The sequence below is a fragment of the Anomaloglossus baeobatrachus genome, chromosome 6 (genome assembly GCF_048569485.1).
Source record: "Anomaloglossus baeobatrachus isolate aAnoBae1 chromosome 6, aAnoBae1.hap1, whole genome shotgun sequence".
NCBI lineage: Eukaryota > Metazoa > Chordata > Amphibia > Anura > Aromobatidae > Anomaloglossus > Anomaloglossus baeobatrachus.
The window spans coordinates 521564101-521581244 of record NC_134358.1 but is presented as its reverse complement, the minus strand read 5'-3'; the positions used below and the strand labels follow the sequence as shown (position 1 = coordinate 521581244).

Below are 17144 nucleotides of genomic sequence, written 5' to 3'. Positions count from 1 at the left end.
CGTGTGTCAGCAGCCAAACACTTCAAACCCTAGCCAGGTGGTTAGCCACACCCACCAAGGAGTTCAGAGGGCCTGGGGCGGGAAAAAGTAGGCAGTCTGTTAGTGGAGGTGGAGTGAAGTGGAGTAGTCAGTGAGTGAAGGAGAGTGGAAGCAGGCCTGTGCCCAGGTCTGCAGCAGTCTGACAGGTGCCAGAGTTGGAGACGGGCACCTTTGGCTAGAAGGCATACAGTGGCCTCAGCCTGCAGGAGCCGGGAAGACGGCTCGGTGGAACCGTAGTGGACCAGGACAGGGTAGTGGCCCGCCGGTACCGACCCGGGGAACCAACTCCGAAACCGGAGCACAAAGGGGGGTACTCAGACCCTGAAACGAGGTTCAGAAGCCACTAGACTGAGTTAATTAACTGATTGCGGTCTGGACTATAGGTCCTTTCCCACCCAAAGTCCCGACTGAAGACAACAGCCCAACTAGGGGGATAGAAAGCCACCGCACAGGCAGAGAGATTCCACGGGCCAGCGTCTGCAGGCAAAAGGGCTCTCCCGACATCCACACAGCCGGGGAGTGGACTTCCGACGCTGAAGCGCAGGTAGTTCACAAATACACAACACAGTGCAGGAGAAAGGCAGAGACCACCAACCGGGTGGGGGACCAGACACAGCCGGCTACGGGCACCGACCACCATCAATTTGGTTTACCAGATACTCGTGTACGTTACTAACTGTGAGTACAACAGTGCCCTCCGGCCGCGCACCTCCCCGCACCGCCCAACCACTACCCCAACGGGCCCCGGGGCCATCATCCCTGCCCATGGAGGGGTTAACAACTTGCTGCATAACATCTCCCCCGGTGCCCCCGTAACTGCAGCGGTGGTGCCTACCTTCACCACATCCCGTGGGTGGCGTCACGAACTTAACCACGGCTTCGGCCGTACACCTACGTCCACTAAACCGCCAGCCCCTTTCAGATCGAAGTGACCACAGGGCCCCCAGGTCCGGAGACGCTCGAGCCACCTACCAGCGAGCCCAGATCCGAGCGTCTCGGCTGCAGCCGAGCACAGAGCGGTACACATACATAACCTCATCCTGGTAAAAATGTCCCAATTCTGGTATATATGTCACCATCCTGGTATATATGTCCCCATCCTGGGTCCCTTCTGGTATATACTATCCCCTTCTGGTATCTACTGTCTCCCTCCTGGGGCCCTCCTGGTATATACTATCCCCCTCCTGGTATCTACTGTCCCTCTCCTGGGGCCCTCCTACTGTATACTGTTCCCCTGCTGGGCCCCTCCTGGTATATATAGTCCACTTCCTGGTATCTACTGCCCCCTCCTAGTATATATGTCCCCATCCTGGGTCCCTTCTGGTATATACTGTCGCCCTCCTGGTATCTACTGTCCCCTCCTGGGGCCCTCCTAGCATATACTATCCCCCTCCTGGTATCTACAGTGACTCTCCAGGGGAGCTCCTGGTTTATACTGTCCCCCTCCTGGTATATACTGTCCCCATCCTAATACTGCCCCCCTCCTGGTATATATGTCCCCATCCTGGTAAATATGTCTCCATTCTGTCTAATGCAAAAAACAACAACATTGTTCTCACCATCCCTGGCTCCCACGTTGCGTAGCGTCCTCCTGTGTAGCCAACGCACAGTGGCCGGCAGCTTTCATTGGTGTCGGTGACATTGCAATGCATGACATAATTGCAATGCACCCTCAGTCACTGGGACACAGATGAAAGCTGCCGGCTGCTGTTTGGCCAGGGACCTGAAGGGTCTCTGCACCGCAATGCATTTCAGGTGGATGGGCAGCCTCGGACAGACATCCAGCTGCAGCAAGGGGCGGGCTGGAGCCGGTGGGCCCTATACATCCCTGCGACCGCAATCGTTCTGCCCCTGCTTGTAATATGAAAGGGATTATCCGGGGCAGCTCAATTCTAGAACAGAATGAAAATATCTACAGAAAATATTGAAAAATGGTAAACCAACCATTACTTACCTGTACAATTCAGAAGCTTTTCTTCTGTGGTTCTCGCTGTTCAAACTTTTGTAGTAATCACAATGATCCCTACATTTATGTGACTGCTGCAGCCAATGCATCACTGTGAACGCCAGTGAATGGCTGCAGCAATCATGTGTATGTACGACACGTCATCACAGCAGGAAAAGCACAGAAACACCACAGGGGGCCACTGAAGCCTCCGCGCTGAATATATGTCACGCTAGGTACGGGGAAGTACCAAACGAACAGCGAAAAGTAAGGGAAGGGGACCCCTGCATCTAGAGAAAGGGGAGGTGGTGACCACTGACCAAACCTACTGCTGGTCCCTGGGGTCCCTCATCATCCTAGATAGGTTCTGCACCTATGCGCCGAGCCGGATACCTGACCCTAGGTATCCCTAATGCTGGGCCCTAAATAGGGAACGGATGTGATGAGCTCTTCATCAACCCCACTAAACGCTATAGGCGACACAAGGAAGACACACAGGGGGAAAAGCATGAACTACTTATCCACAGATGACTGTAGCAGACGTACAGCAAAGCTTTGAGGAGTACAAGCCACCTGCTTGCAACCAGAGGTTGAATGAACAGAATAATATCACCAGCACCAGTCCAAGGAAGATGGACATTTGTAGGATACCAGAATGTACTGAATTTTCATGAAACTACACTTCTGAAGCCATTGACAAAGAACGTAGGTAGCGTTCGAAACGCGTTGCCGCACATGGGCTCCCTATTTTGTCCCTTGTAATGACAAGTATTTTTTACGTCCTTTAAAATAAAGCTTGCACAAGATTTTATATTATTCCGGAACCTGGATTATTTTTTTCTTCTATTGGATCCCCTGCACTACCAGAGTGTTATCCTTGCATGCCGTACCTTGCCACAGCTGAGCTGGATCACCTTCTTTCCCTTCTGAAGAGCATTTATCTCCCTGCCTCCAATTACCTTATTTAATCTTTTAGAGACCCGCAGCAGACGCTGACATTGGCTCCCTAAAGGTGGTGTCACACATAGCGACGCAGCAGCGATCACGACCAGAAATCTGACCTTATCAGGATTGCTGCTGCGTCGTTACATGGTCGCTGGTGAGCTGTCAAACAGGCAGATCTCACCAGCGACCAGTGACCAGCCCCCAGCCAGCAGCGACGCGTGGAAGCGTAACTAAGATAAATATCGGGTAACCAAGGAAAGCACTTCTCTTGGTTACCCGATATTTACCTTAGTTACTAGCGTCCGCTGCTCTCACGCTGCCAGTGCCGGCTCCTGCTCCCTGCACTCCTAGCCAGAGTACACATCGGGTTAATTACCCGATGTGTACTCCATCTACGTATGCAGGGAGCAGGGAGCCGGCACTGGCAGCGTGACAGCGGCGGACACTAGTAACTAAGGTAAATATTAGGTAACCAAGGAAAGGGCTTCCCTTGGTTACCCGATGTTTACCGTGGTTACAGCTTACCGCAGGCTGCCAGACACCGGTTCCCTGCTCCCTGCTCGCTTCAGTTCGTCGCTCTCTCGCTGTCACACACAGCGATGTGTGCTTCACAACGGGAGAGCAACGTCCAAAAAATGAAGCAGGACATTCAGCAACGACCGGCGACCTCACAGCAGGGGGCAGGTCATTGCTGGATGTCACACACAGCGACAGCGACGGGACGTCGCTGCTACGTCACAGAAAATTTTGACTTAGCAGCGACGTCGTTGTCGTCGTCGCTACGTATGACACCACCTTAAGGCTATGTGCGCACTAGACAATGGACTTTTCTTAAGGCCTCCGTCACACATCTGTGCCTCCGGTACGGGATCACAGACTCACGGAACCATTATATTCTATGGGTCCGTGTTGACACGTACGTGATGCGGATGATGTCCGTGTGCTATCCGTACAGTCCGTGTGGATCAAATCAGGTTTGATACATTTTTAAATACTTGCAGGTGGCAAATTGAACATATTTTTTTAGCTCAATTCTGCATTTTGCTTTGCTGAAGTATGCAGCAAGCATTGTGGTGGTGTGCTGAAGGATTTTTTGCTGAATTTGACTCTTTTAATATCTTTAATGTTCATTAAATGTGGTTAATTATATGATTGTGTTAATCATACACACCTATGTGTCATTAATTCAAAAACATTGTCATTATCTAAATTTGAAAAAGAAGTGAAAAACGGACAGAAAACGGAAAGCATACGGAAATCACACTGACGTATTACACGCAAACAAAAACGCACACACGTACATACACGGAAACTACACAGAGGTGAAAAACGGACTACAAATACGGAACACGGACTACAAATATGGACATCGTCACACATATGCGATTTTCACGTGAGTGTGGCAGAGGCCTAAGAAAAATCTGCACCCTCTGGCAGAATACCGCACCCGCGTTTTTCCGCGTTTTTGCCACGGTTTTGCATCGGTTTTTCCGCGGGTGAGTCCCTGCGGTTTTTACCATTATCTATGGCAAAAAACGCAGGTACCTGTGGAAAAGAAGTGATATGCACATTCCTTTTGCTGCAAAAATTCTGCAGCAAAATCTGTAGGGGAAAAAAAACGCAGTGTGAGCACACCATTTTTTTTTTACCATAGGTTTTGCTGGGGAATGACTGCAGAAAGGTTATGAACATTTTCTGCAGCAATTCATGCAGCAAAACCGCGGCAAAAAACGCAGTGTGCGCACAGGGCCTAATTCCGCAGCGGATATTCTGCAGGTAAATCCGCAGGGATAAAAAAAACGCAGTGTGCGCACAACAATTTCTTATACCCATAGGTTTTGCTGGGGAATGACTGCAGAAATCTTAAGGCTCCGTTACATGCAACAACATCGCTAATGAGATATCGCTGGGGTCACAGAATTCGTGACGCACATCCGGCATCGTTAGCGACGTCGTTGCTTGTGACCCCTACGTGCGACCGCTAACGATCCGAAAATAGGGAAAAATCGTTGCTCGTTGACACGTCGTTCCTTTCCAAAAAATCCTTGATCTTTTAGGACGCAGGTTGTTCGTCGTTCCTGAGGCAGCACACATCGCTACGTGTGACACCCCGAGTACGACGAACAACACCGTACCTGCATCCTGCCGGCAACGAGGTAGGCGTGTCTTTCATGCAACTGCTCGCCGCCGCTCCGCTTCTATTGGACGCCTGCCGTGTGACGTCGCTGTGACGCCGCACGAACCTCCCCCTTAAAAAAGAGTTTGTTCGGCAGCCACAGCGACGTCGTTAGGAAGATATGTGTGTGTGACGCGTACTAGCGATATTGTTCGTCACGGGCAGCGATTTGCCCATGACGCACGCACGGTGGGGGCGGATGCGATCGCTAGCGATGTCGCAGCATGTAAAGCGGCCTTTAGACACATTTTCTGCAGCAAAGGTAAAATCCGCGGTGAATCCGCAGTGTGCGCACATAGCTTGATAACACAGGCAGCACAATGACATCAGTGCGCCACCAAGGAGCAAAGACAGGGGATAAGCAGAGTTGTTTTTTTTACTAACCGTATTACCACTGAAGGGACATTATGGAGAAGCAAATTGGAGGAATTATTACAGTAGTGGATGGGGAAAACTATTACTGGATGGGGGTCACAATGGAGGACATTAGTACTTTAAAGAGGACACAAAGGTGCATGATCCTATTGCATGGGACCACAAAGAAAAATATTACAACTGTATGGTGGTAGAAAAGGTTGACGTTATGCTGATTGACAACCAGCTCAGCCTAATGCAGCTGGGGGCCGGCTGTCAATCAACATGACGTTGGCAGTGACGCCCCGTCTATAGAGCAGGATAAAAGTGAAGGAACTGCTCTGTCAATGTAATGTGACAGGAAGCAGGAGAATTGCCAGCAGGTGTGGGCTGTGGCTGTTCTGAGCTGGGAGGGATCATCACAAGGCAGCATAGGCAGGTAGTTAGGAACTGCCTGCCGGTAAGTGCTTAGCCCCATAGGGAAAGAAAAGTCTCGGATATCCCCTTTTAAAGTTACCACTGGAAATATTTGGTTATGGTGTGGCTGTATTTATCCCTTCCATGCAGTATTACTGCATATGTATTGCCATGACAGTGCGAATGGCCCCTGAGGCTGTTTTGACTCTCTTCCTGTGAATGCAGGTAGAACAGCAGCACTCACAGGAGATCAGCATTTCTGCTGATCAGAGCAATCCTGAAGCGATTAGACTGTACAGGCATAAAGTATCCTAGGGGGACTAGTAAAATCATTAAAAAATGTAAAAAAAAAAAACCCCAAAAAGTTTTAAAAAAATATGAAAAACCCTCCCATAAACCTAAAAGTTCAAATCACCCCCCCTTTGAACCACTGAAAATAGAACAATAAAATACACATATTTGGTATCACCGAATTCAGAAATGCCTGATCAATTAAAATATAAAATCAATTAATCTGATCAGTAAAGGGTGAAGCGAGAAGAAAATCAAAATGCCAGAATTACGGTTAATTGGCTGCCGTAACATTGCATTACAATGCAATAACAGACGATCAAAATGTCGCATCTATTCAAAAATGGTATAATTAAAAATGTCAGCTTAAGATGCAAAAAATAAGCCATCACTGAGCCCCAGATCCTGAAAAATGTGAACACTACTGATCTCGGAAAATGGTGCCAAAAGCGCAATTTTTTTTTTTTTTTTTCCAAACATTGACTTTTTTTACACCCCTTAGATAAAAGTAAAACTATACGTTTGGTATCTACAAACCCGTACTGTCCTGGAGAATTATACTGCATGGCCAGTTTTACTATATAATGAACATGGTAAATAAAAAACCCAAAAAACAAATGTGCAATTGCACTTTTTTTTTCAATTTCCCCGCACTTGGAATTTTGTTTCCTGTTTTCCAGTACTATATAAGGCAGAATGAATGGTGTCATTCAAAAGTACAATTTGTCCTGCAAAAAACAAGCCCTCGGGTGGTTATATTGATGGGGAAAAATTAAAAAGTTATGACTCTTGGAAGAAGGGGAGGAAAAAAGAAAAACGGAAAATCGCCTGGGGTTGAAGGGGTTAAAGGCGAGTTAAAGAGGTGGTTCGTGACTTTAGCATTGATAGTGTAGCACCCCTGAACCCATCAGGGCACTACTAGGTACTGCATCCTGACAAAGATCAGTGCCAGTAACACCAAAACACATAAATATCCCCAGTTCCCCTCTCCCAATCATGGGTGACTGACTAGTTTGGATCCCAATGGATGGGCACCTAGGGGTGGAGCCGATCTGGTCAACTAGCCGACAACCAGGGGGAGGAGCAAGACAGTAGGCGAGTCTGTAGTGACAGTTGAAGGAGATGGACGTGTCTTGAGACTGGGTCGTGTAGCAGTGACCTAGGTGGTGGAGTGGTTGCCAGGGAGTGTACGACGAGGTACCCCTGGAACCAGAGCACCGACGGTACACAGGGTCCTAGGTCAGGCGAACGCTTCAGGCTACCAGGTTACGAACATGGACTTCCTGGTCACTGAAGCCAGTCACCGGGGGGGGTTCCCACTTTGGGTAGAAATAGGCACCACACATGCACATCACGGTGAGACCCGTCAGGACCATAGTTCTGGCAACACCTCTCTGGAGAACTTGGACTTCACAGGGCCCAGGAGCTTGGGGCGGGAGCTCATCCATGGTACCTAACTGCGGAGGGGGACACCGTAGAAATAGGACTCTCATTCCTTCTCTTTCAAAGAACCAGTGGTGACCTCTTACCGGATCTGGGATTGACCGGAGCCCATCACGGCAGTGACCAGTGTGACTGGGCTGGCAGCCGAAGTTGTGAGTAAACTACACCCTGAACCCACAGAGACTGTGTTGGCTCATCCTTACCGGCGCTGCCATCCAGCACTTAGGCGCCAACGGCCATTTATAACCCCTCATCATCCACCCGAGCCCCTCTCTGCCTGTGGGGAGTGATACCATCCCGGCTGCCTTAACACCTGCCCCGGAGAGGAACCCGGCAGCGGCGGCTATTTCCTGGCCACATTCCACAGGTGGTGTCACGACAAACTTTTACCATTACCCAGTTTCCACCACCTTTTACTGTATGCCTCGAGGCAACAGAATCTGGAAGGCCACCCCGTGACAACACGTGACTCGATCCAAACGGCCCGGTGACTAGTAAGTTTAACTGCCAGCCCCGTGGGGCGCTACAGATACATGACCATAATCAGTGTTTGCAGCGCTTTGGACGCTGTGTGTTTTTGCTGCATCCAAAATGCTGCAATGTACAGTACAAGCACAGTGGATGAGATTTCTAGAAATCCCATGCCCACTGTGCGTGTACGGCCCACAGCGAAAACTGACCTGAGGTGCGGCTTTGAGCCACAGCATGTCAATTCTTTGCTGCGGAGTCACAGAGTCATCCGTAGGTGTACCACCCTGAGAGGGGCCCGGCCACTTCTCCGCTGCTCGGTGCCGAGCCGCTCGAGGTCCGGGCTCGGGTTGTCGGTGGCACGAGCGCCTCCGGAACGGGGGCCACGTCGCTCTGTTAAAAGGGGAGGCAATGGGGTGGTGGTGGTGTGGGACGAGGTGCGCAGTCGGGTGGGCCGCGTTGTCGTCCTACGGGTCGTGACGTCACCCACGGGTCGTGGTGACTGGATGCACCACCTCTGCAGCTGGAGTGAAGGCGGGCTCGTCCGGGATCGGTGTTGCGGCCGCAGCCTAGATGTTAGCCCCTCCGTGGGTAGGGACGGTGTGTCCCGGGGCCCGGTGGGGGAGGTAGGAAACTGATGGCGACAGGTTTGTTGCCGGGGTGCAGGGTGCCGTGCAGCGGTGCAGTGTCGTGCCCGGATGGCACTGGTGTACTCACGATTAATTCATATTCAGTCACTGGTAAACCAAAGTTGGGGTATGGTCGGGTCCCGCAGCCGGCTGCTTGTCCCCTGTGAGGTTGATGGTGGCCCCTTTCCCTTGCACCTCCTTGTTGTGGTTTTTCGGCTCCCCTGCCTGGACAGTGGTAGCCCGCTCCCTGGCGTTGAGCTGCCGGAGGAGCCCTCGGTTGCCCCGCAGGCGCTGGCCCGTCGGATGTTTGGCCCTTGGCGGTGGCGCTCACCCGGTATCGGTGAGCTTTTGCCTTCTTTCGGGACTTTGGGTGTGGATGAACCTGTGAGGTCCAGCCAACAATCAGTCAATTTGCCTAGACTCAGTGTGCTTCTAATCTAGGACGGGGTCTGAGTACCCGGTTTCTGGTGCTCCCGGTACACGGTTGACTCCCCCGGTTCAGGGCCGGCGGGCTCCAACCCAGGCCCGGTCCCTACGGTTTCGCCGCTTGCTGTACCGGTACTCCTGCAGACGGCTACCACCGTCTGCCTGCCTGACGTTACGGGGATCCCAGGCTCCAACCCGGGTCCCTGACAGCTCTGCTCCTCTACACCTCCTGTCACTGTCACTGTACAACTTGTATTTTCTGCCTCAGGACAGTAGTCTCCTCGGTGGGCGTGTCTTTCCACCTGACTCCGCCCACCTGGTGTGCCCTACTTGCCCTGAGGGGAGGCATCAGGTCTCCCTTTCTGGTGACGGGTGTGTCCTCACAGGGGATGGGGGAGTGTGTGTGTAATGCGGTAGGTGTTACCTGTGACCCCTGGGGTCCAGGGCGTCACATAGGGAGAACACAAGCAAGGGACTGCAGCGCCTCGAACCCTGATCGTGGGCACAAGCCGCTGCAGCCCCCTGCGGAGGAGACTTGTGGCCCCGCAGGTCAGGACTTGCCACAACCAGGACGCAGCAGGTCCTGATTGTGGGCACGTACCCTAATCCAGAAAAAAAATGAACATGAAAATAGCCCAATAAATGATAATGGAGGTAATGTTCTATCTGATAAAACCAAGGATAAAACTCAGATGCTCAGTGGTTAGCACTGTATGGTGCTCAGTGGTTAGCACTCCGGTCTTTTAGTGCTGAGGTCTTGGGTTCAAATCCCACCAAGGACAACATCCTGCAAGGAGTTTGTATATTCTCGCCATGTTTGTGTGGGTTTCCTCCCACACTCCAATGACTTAGCCCGGGTACACATATCCGGCTTTTCGCCGGTTTGCCGGATGCGGCGCACGCGAGTACAGTGTATAGAGTACAGTGGCAGCACAACAAGCGGCGGTCACATGCTGTCGTGTGACCGGAGCATGTGACCCGGAAGTTGCGGTGCTGCCAGTTGTACTGTATCATACTGTACTGGCGTGCGCCGAAACCGGCGAAAAGCCGGATATGTGTACCCGGCCTTACTTGAGGGAGGATAAATTGTGAGCCCCAATGGGGACAGTGATGATCCCGTCTGTAAAGCCCTGTAGAGCTAATAGTGGTATATAAGTGAGTAAAATAAATAAATATATGTGGGAAACACCGACTTGTCAATGTCCAGCACTTAGTAATCTCATGGCTCTAGTGATAGTGGGGGTCCTGAGCTTATGGACCCCTCAGATACGTTACGCAGGGCAGAATGTATAGAAGAAGCTATGAACACTTTGTTTATATTCTCTATTGTTCCTTTTATTTGTAAATATATTTCATGTGTAGTCATTCTTTTAATGGGACACAGCACAGTCCTCTTCACCGCGGAAACTCTTGACATTGGCAGAGCTGATGGAGGCGGCTGCAGGTGACATTTATATATCATATGTGAGACGTCGCCAACATAAATGCCACCAAAAATGCAGCAGCAGAGCGTCTTTGGGGCGTTTGTTTCCTCCGCATCTCTTGTATTTTCCATGTGTTGCAGCTTCTCTCTTCACTTCCCCTGTGTGATGAAGTGTCGGGGGAGGGGGCGGCTGCAGCTGAGCCCCTCCCCACCTGGTTACGTGTCTGGCAGGTGGGCTGCAGCCTGGCACAGGATGCTGAATAGACACGATGCGTTTCGCAGCAGCAGCTCCTGTCACATTGTGTCACTCAGCTGCCTGGGCTGGGAGGAGCCGCCATCACCCTCCTCCTCCTCCCAGCCCAGGCCCCTCCTCAGCACTCAGGGGGGCGCATAGGATGGTGACATGTGAGCAGAGTTGCCCCATTTCTCTGGTAGGGTCCATGCCCTGCTTACTACTTACCTATAGATGCCCATACATCCCCTCATCTGCAATGCCACCCTCCTAATGACCTGCAGCCTGGGCAGGTGCCAGGAGCTTCCCCCCCCCACACACCTCACCCCTTATGCCCTGCACCACCCACTGCCACTATAACCTGGCACCTAATGCAATCATGGTGGAGATGGCACCTCTGGGCTGCGACAATCCAATAAGTCGCACCAGCCCATAAGCATTCAGGACTGCAGATTGCACCGATCTGGTTGGGCCAATCTAACCTTCCCGATGGGCATTATCTGCCCATGCCACTTTCCTGTTATAGGTGGATCTGCTAATGCACATCCCAGCGCACTGAGCCCAGACACGACCTGCTGGGACTTGTAGTTTGTTGGTAAATAAGCAAATACATATTACCTGTGAGCATCCTTGAGTGTCTCACAACATGCTGGGACTTGTAGTGCCACTGGAGCTGCCAACTGCAGGCCTCAACTCAACCAGTCATGCTGAGACTTGTAGTGCCACTGAAGCTGCCAACTGCAGGCCTCAACTCAACCAGTCATGCTGAGACTTGTAGTGCCACTGGAGCTGCCAACTGCAGGCCTCAACTCAACCAGTCATGCTGGGACTTGTAGTGCCACTGGAGCTGCCAACTGCAGGCCTCAACTCAACCAGTCATGCTGGGACTTGTAGTGCCACAAGGAGCTGAGTTTGATGATAGGGGTATTTCTTACAATCTGACATATAACTTCTCACCCACAGGAGATGCTGGGACTTGTAGTACCTAGAGGAGGATGAGTGCATCTGGTGATATCATGATCATGAGTCTGTCCTGGAACTAGAAGTCTCAGCATTACTGCACTCTCATGACATGCTGGGAATTGTAGTACCACAAAGGTAAATAAGCCGCAAATATAACGGTTTATTATGTCATTATAGCAAGGCCTTGCATTCAGGTGCATGCTGGGACTTGTAGTACTTAAAGGGGATGGGTGTATCATTGAGTTTTACCAGAAGAACCAATAGACCACAGACAAGACTTGCTGGGACTTTTAGGGGATGGAGTGGACAGATATCCAAGAACTACAAGTCCCAGCAGAGAACAGAAATAGCCTGCTGGGACTTGTAGTACTTAAAGGGGAGGAGTGCATCATGGCTGCATTGTTAGCACCTGTCCTGGAACTACAGCCATGGCAATGCTGGGGGTTGTGGTGCCACAAGGCTGAGGACAGGAGCCTCTGACGTCATGGAAGTGTCACAAGTGTGACATTTCCTCCTGCAGCAGTGACATAATATCTGTGTGTAGGTGCGGGCGGCTCTGCAGAGGGGCGCCTCCCCCACCTGAGCCCCCCAACCCCTGCAAGAACACTAAGGGGGGCTGAGGTGATGTCGTAAACGAGAAGTGTCGTAAACCAGGTGCGGACCTCGCCAGGGGGAGAGGAGAGCAGGGAGGAGGAGGAGGAGGTGGTGGTGTTAGGAGGGGCGGGGGAGGGAGGTGACTCGAGCATTTAGACACAAGAACGAGAGGATCATGGCGGATGGCCCCAGGTGTAAGCGCAGAAAACAGGCGAACCCCAGGCGGAATAACGGTGAGTGTCCGGGCCGGGGCCGGGGCGGGGCTGCCGGCGGGAGCGGGGTCCCGGGTGCCGGCTGTGCGGAGAGCGGCGCTGGGGGCCGGGGCTGTGCGCACCGTTATGTTACCTGCTGCCGCCTCCTCCCTGGACCGTTAGACGCATCTGCTCCAGCGTCTGTGTATGGAGGCTGCGGAGCCCCCCGTGCGCCCCCTGCGACCCCCACACCCGACCCCAAACTTCCTCCATCCCCCCCTCCAGGTGCAGAAGTAGCGGATCAGCGGCCACGTTATTGTAGGAGGCGGCGGCGCCGTGCGCTCGGCCCTGCTGCCCATCATTGTCACAGCGGGCACAGGGAACTTTCCTGCATTGCTGAGCGGGGTCGGGGGGCTCCTGCGCCCCCTGCCCACCCTGCCCCCCGCTCCGGCCAGGCACTGTTGCTGCAGCACAAGTATTGATCGTGTCTCCTGCACATCCCTGCAGTGATAGGTGACAGGTATATATAATGTATACATCTGGGGAGGGCAGATGCAGGCAGAGCTCACCTTATATCCGAGGAGATCTCCATCCTGCAGCACTGCTGCCACCACAGCTGCTGCAGAACCTCTTTACACTTTTAAAGGAACAGCTAAACCTATAGTACATTGCCTCTAAAAGCATTAATATATGAAGTAGTGATCAGAGGGGGACTAATAAAAATATACATTAGCGAGCATGTGTGTATATGTGTATGTATGCATGTGTGTGTATATGTATATATATATATATATATATATATATATATATATATATAGCTATACTTCTTCTAAATGTATATATTATATAACATCTATTAAACGTATAGCAATAATATATATATATATATATATTATTGCTATACGTTTAATAGATGTTATATAATATATACATTTAGAAGAAGTATAGCTATATATATATATATATATATATATATATATATATATATATATATATATATATATATATATATATATATATATATATAATATTTCTGAACTTCTGTCCTTGACTGACATGGTTAATGGCAGAATATATCTTCTTGTATTGAAATTGCATTTTTGCAGGGAGGTATTGGCCAGTAAAGATGTTCTGCAGTGTCCTTTTGATGTTATTGACAGGTATCTGGGAGTGACTTTGGGAAGTCCAGTGGTGTCGCCCCTATATCAGCAGCAGAGAGGGTCCTGATCTGTTCTCCTTGCCACTCTGACCTTAAATGGTGGCCTAAATAAGGGGGGGTCTTTGCCTCCTCGCCCCCCCCCCGCCCCGCTCCTCAGTGACGCCCCCTGCACCCATTGGCTTAACCCCTTTGTGCAGTGTAGGAGCCGCCGTCAGTCAGAGCTGGCACTGCAGAGCTGTCCAGGCTCGTCACACAAGGGGTTAATAGAGCGCTTTATTTGATCATATTTCCTCCCACTTTGAAGGTAATCTTCCTGCTGGCCGTCACTCCCTCTTGCTGGTTTCCATTCCTCCTTTTTTTAATGACCGATCTGTATCAGGGCTCGGTCCCTACATTTGGATGGGCGCAGCTCTCTGGGTGCTCGTAGGTTATTTTTGTTGGGGGCTTTCCATCGGGGGGTGAGTGGGTGCTGATGGTGATAACGGTGATGAATTTTGGGTGCGGTGGGGAATGGCCTGCTGAAAGTTTTTTTGTTTTTTTTTTTTTTTTTTTTTTCTTTTTCTCCCTCTTGTGGTCATTCTCTCCTCCTTCTATACAGAGGTACCTGCCTGTCTACAGAGGGGTGGTGTCAGCGGAGAGGGGGCCCCTTTTCTTACTCCGGCTGCAGCCTATATATGGGAAACATTTACATTTCACACTCCGGCTGCCTCTTATTCTTATCCCCCCTCGTCCCCTCCTTCCTCCTCTGTACCGTTACTTATTGCAGGATATTTAGGACTTTTTTTCATCCCATCGCTGACGGGCACAGCCTGAGTTAGGAGGGCAGATCTTCTCCGCAGACACTCCCAGGGGCAGAAGGGGGTTAAAATAAAGATATTCTCCTAGTCCAGGAAAACCCAGATGAAGGAAGGGGAGGAAATACTTGTTGTTTTCGCAATCCCCCCCCCCCCCTTTCCCTGCTGCTGATGACACTTTGTAGTATTATGGTTTTGTGATGATGGGACTTCCTGTCTTACAAGGATTGTACAGGGATGGGATTTGTGCTGAGCCGCTGTATGGCGTCCCTATGTGTCGTCCTATTATATCCCCGACCTGCAATAAGCAGCCGGTATTTAACCCCTTAGTGGGATGAAGGAATAGGGATGCAGGGCAAGGTAAGTTTGGGGGATGCTGATGCGGAGGGGGGGGGGGCACTTCTTGTCACTGCTGACGACATGTGTTTAGCGTGCGGGCATGTGCCACCCAGCGTCCAGACCTGTAAATATGTTTACCTGGGTTGGCAAGGATTGTGGAATCTATGGGGGAATTAATTCGATGCCCAGAATGAGCCAGGATCTATTGACATCTACGGGAATTTGCTGCACCAAATGGCAACTCCTTGCACAGGTAGAGAAATAATAAAATAAAAATGGTGTTTAGTTCATCCCTGCAATGCCTGGCAGCCCCCTCCCTGCCTGCTGCCATCCTCTGATCTCCAGGGAAGCATTGATTTACCTCTCGCAACGTTTTCCTTTTTTTTTTCTTCCTTATCCTCCTACCTTCTGGTTTTTTTTTTTTTTTAATGCAATTTTTTATAGGATGCTGACATATTGCGTGGTCTGATCCTTGATGCCCCACCCTGGCAGCAAAGGTGCACTGGGCAGGGAGCATAGACATAAATCTAATTTCAGGTATTTATTTATTTTTTTTTGTTACATCACCATCATGTCTGTCTTTTAGGTAGACAATCCTGCATTTCATGTATTTTTACTTTTTTTTTTTTTTTATTTTGTAGCTTTTTTTTTTGTTTACAGAAATAAAAAAAAGAATATTCTTTGCTACATTGTATCATTAAGACAATCCTGCATTTCACTTCTTAGTTATTTTGTCTATTGTTTACGTAAAATAAAAATGTTCTTTGCTACAATGTATCATTAGATAATCCTGCATTTTCACTTTTTTTTTGTTATTTTTGTGTCGTTTGTAATTTTCTTTATGTAAATAAAGAGAATGTTCTTTGCTACATTGTATCGTTGATGTAGTTTGTTTTTGTTCTATTTTTGCTAGATTTAATGTTCTGAGGATGGGATCGGGGGCACTTTGTAGCAAGGTGCATTGGAGGGGGAGGGTGCTGCTGTAGGTAATGGAAGTTGACAGCCTGTAAACTAATTGAGAGCATTTGGCTCCAGAGCCGGAGAGTATGCCACGGGGCGTCACAGTAATGCAATTGCTCATGTATTATAAAGCTGCATTAGAGGTAGCGTTTTATTACTCATCCATCTCTTTGCATGGAGGCAAACAGAATTCTGATAAGCTCTTCAGCCCTTTTTTGTGGTGTGTGTCTGTGTCTGTGTGTGTCTGTGTGTGTCTGTGTGTGTCTGTGTGTGTGTCTGTGTGTGTGTCTGTGTGTGTGTCTGTGTGTGTGTCTGTGTGTGTGTCTGTGTGTGTGTCTGTGTGTGTGTCTGTGTGTGTGTCTGTGTGTGTGTCTGTGTGTGTGTCTGTGTGTGTGTCTGTGTGTGTGTCTGTGTGTGTGTCTGTGTGTGTGTCTGTCTGGTGATACACTGGCGCAGTGTAGTGTGCAGTATTATCTATCTGCTCAGTCCAGTAACAGTCAGGACAAATGCTATTAAAGGTCTGTACAGATACAGTGGGGGAGGAGTCCGCTCTAAAGAATGACTTGCTATTTTCTCCTTTCTAAAATGTCATTCAGTGGGTGAGGTGAGGCCGACCTCTGCTTTGAAACGTGTCCAGCTGGATGGGGCGACGGCCCCATGGCGGTCCTCAGGAGTGTAAAATAAAAAACCCCCGAAAAGATGATCTTGATGAAGTGTTGGCCTCCAATGACTCATAGCTTCTTGTAGATACAGAAAAACCTTTTTGCAACCATCTCGGCTCTGCTACATCTGTGTAACATAATTCTCTTTTATTGCTTGCATTTCTTTACATACAGTATATGACGTGGCCAAAAATTGGTTATTGAGGTTTGGAGATACAGGACTGATTTTTTTTTACCTGCGGAGTGTCTGACAACCAAGTCAGCTCTACTACATCTGTGCTGTATAATTGCGTGCATTTCTTTGCAAAAATTGGAGAATACAGGGACCGATTTTTACCTGCGCTATGTCTGACAACCAACTTGTCTCTGCTACATCTGTGCTGTATAATTCTCTAATTGCTTGTATTTCTTAGCAGAAATTGGTCATTGAGTTTGGAGAATACAGGATCCCCCCCCCCCCTCCCCTGCGTCATGTCTGACAACCAACTCTGCTCTGCTACATGTGTATTATTAATGACCATAAGAATCCTATCATTAATGTATGTATAACACTGTTCTAAGTGAGCTGAGTTTGTCGTTCCTTATTTAAATGCCGGTATAACATGACTTATAGACTGTCCCTGGTATAGTGGAGTCAAATCTGTACCGTAATTTGGCACAAGATGTAGTGAGAATAAAACAATTCGGCTCTGCT

The 17144-nt window shown here is 49.7% G+C and overlaps 1 protein-coding gene across 1 annotated transcript in view; it reads left to right on the top strand.

Annotated features, from left to right (window-relative positions):
* Positions 1-12498: 12498 nt before the first annotated feature.
* The window catches only part of ZEB1 (zinc finger E-box binding homeobox 1), a 198753-nt gene continuing 194107 nt past the window's right edge, over positions 12499-17144 (top strand). The window contains exon 1 of the mRNA XM_075315503.1: positions 12499-12578. Within this exon, the coding sequence (XP_075171618.1) occupies positions 12521-12578 (58 nt within the window). The 5' untranslated portion in view covers positions 12499-12520. The remainder of the gene's footprint in view (positions 12579-17144) is intronic.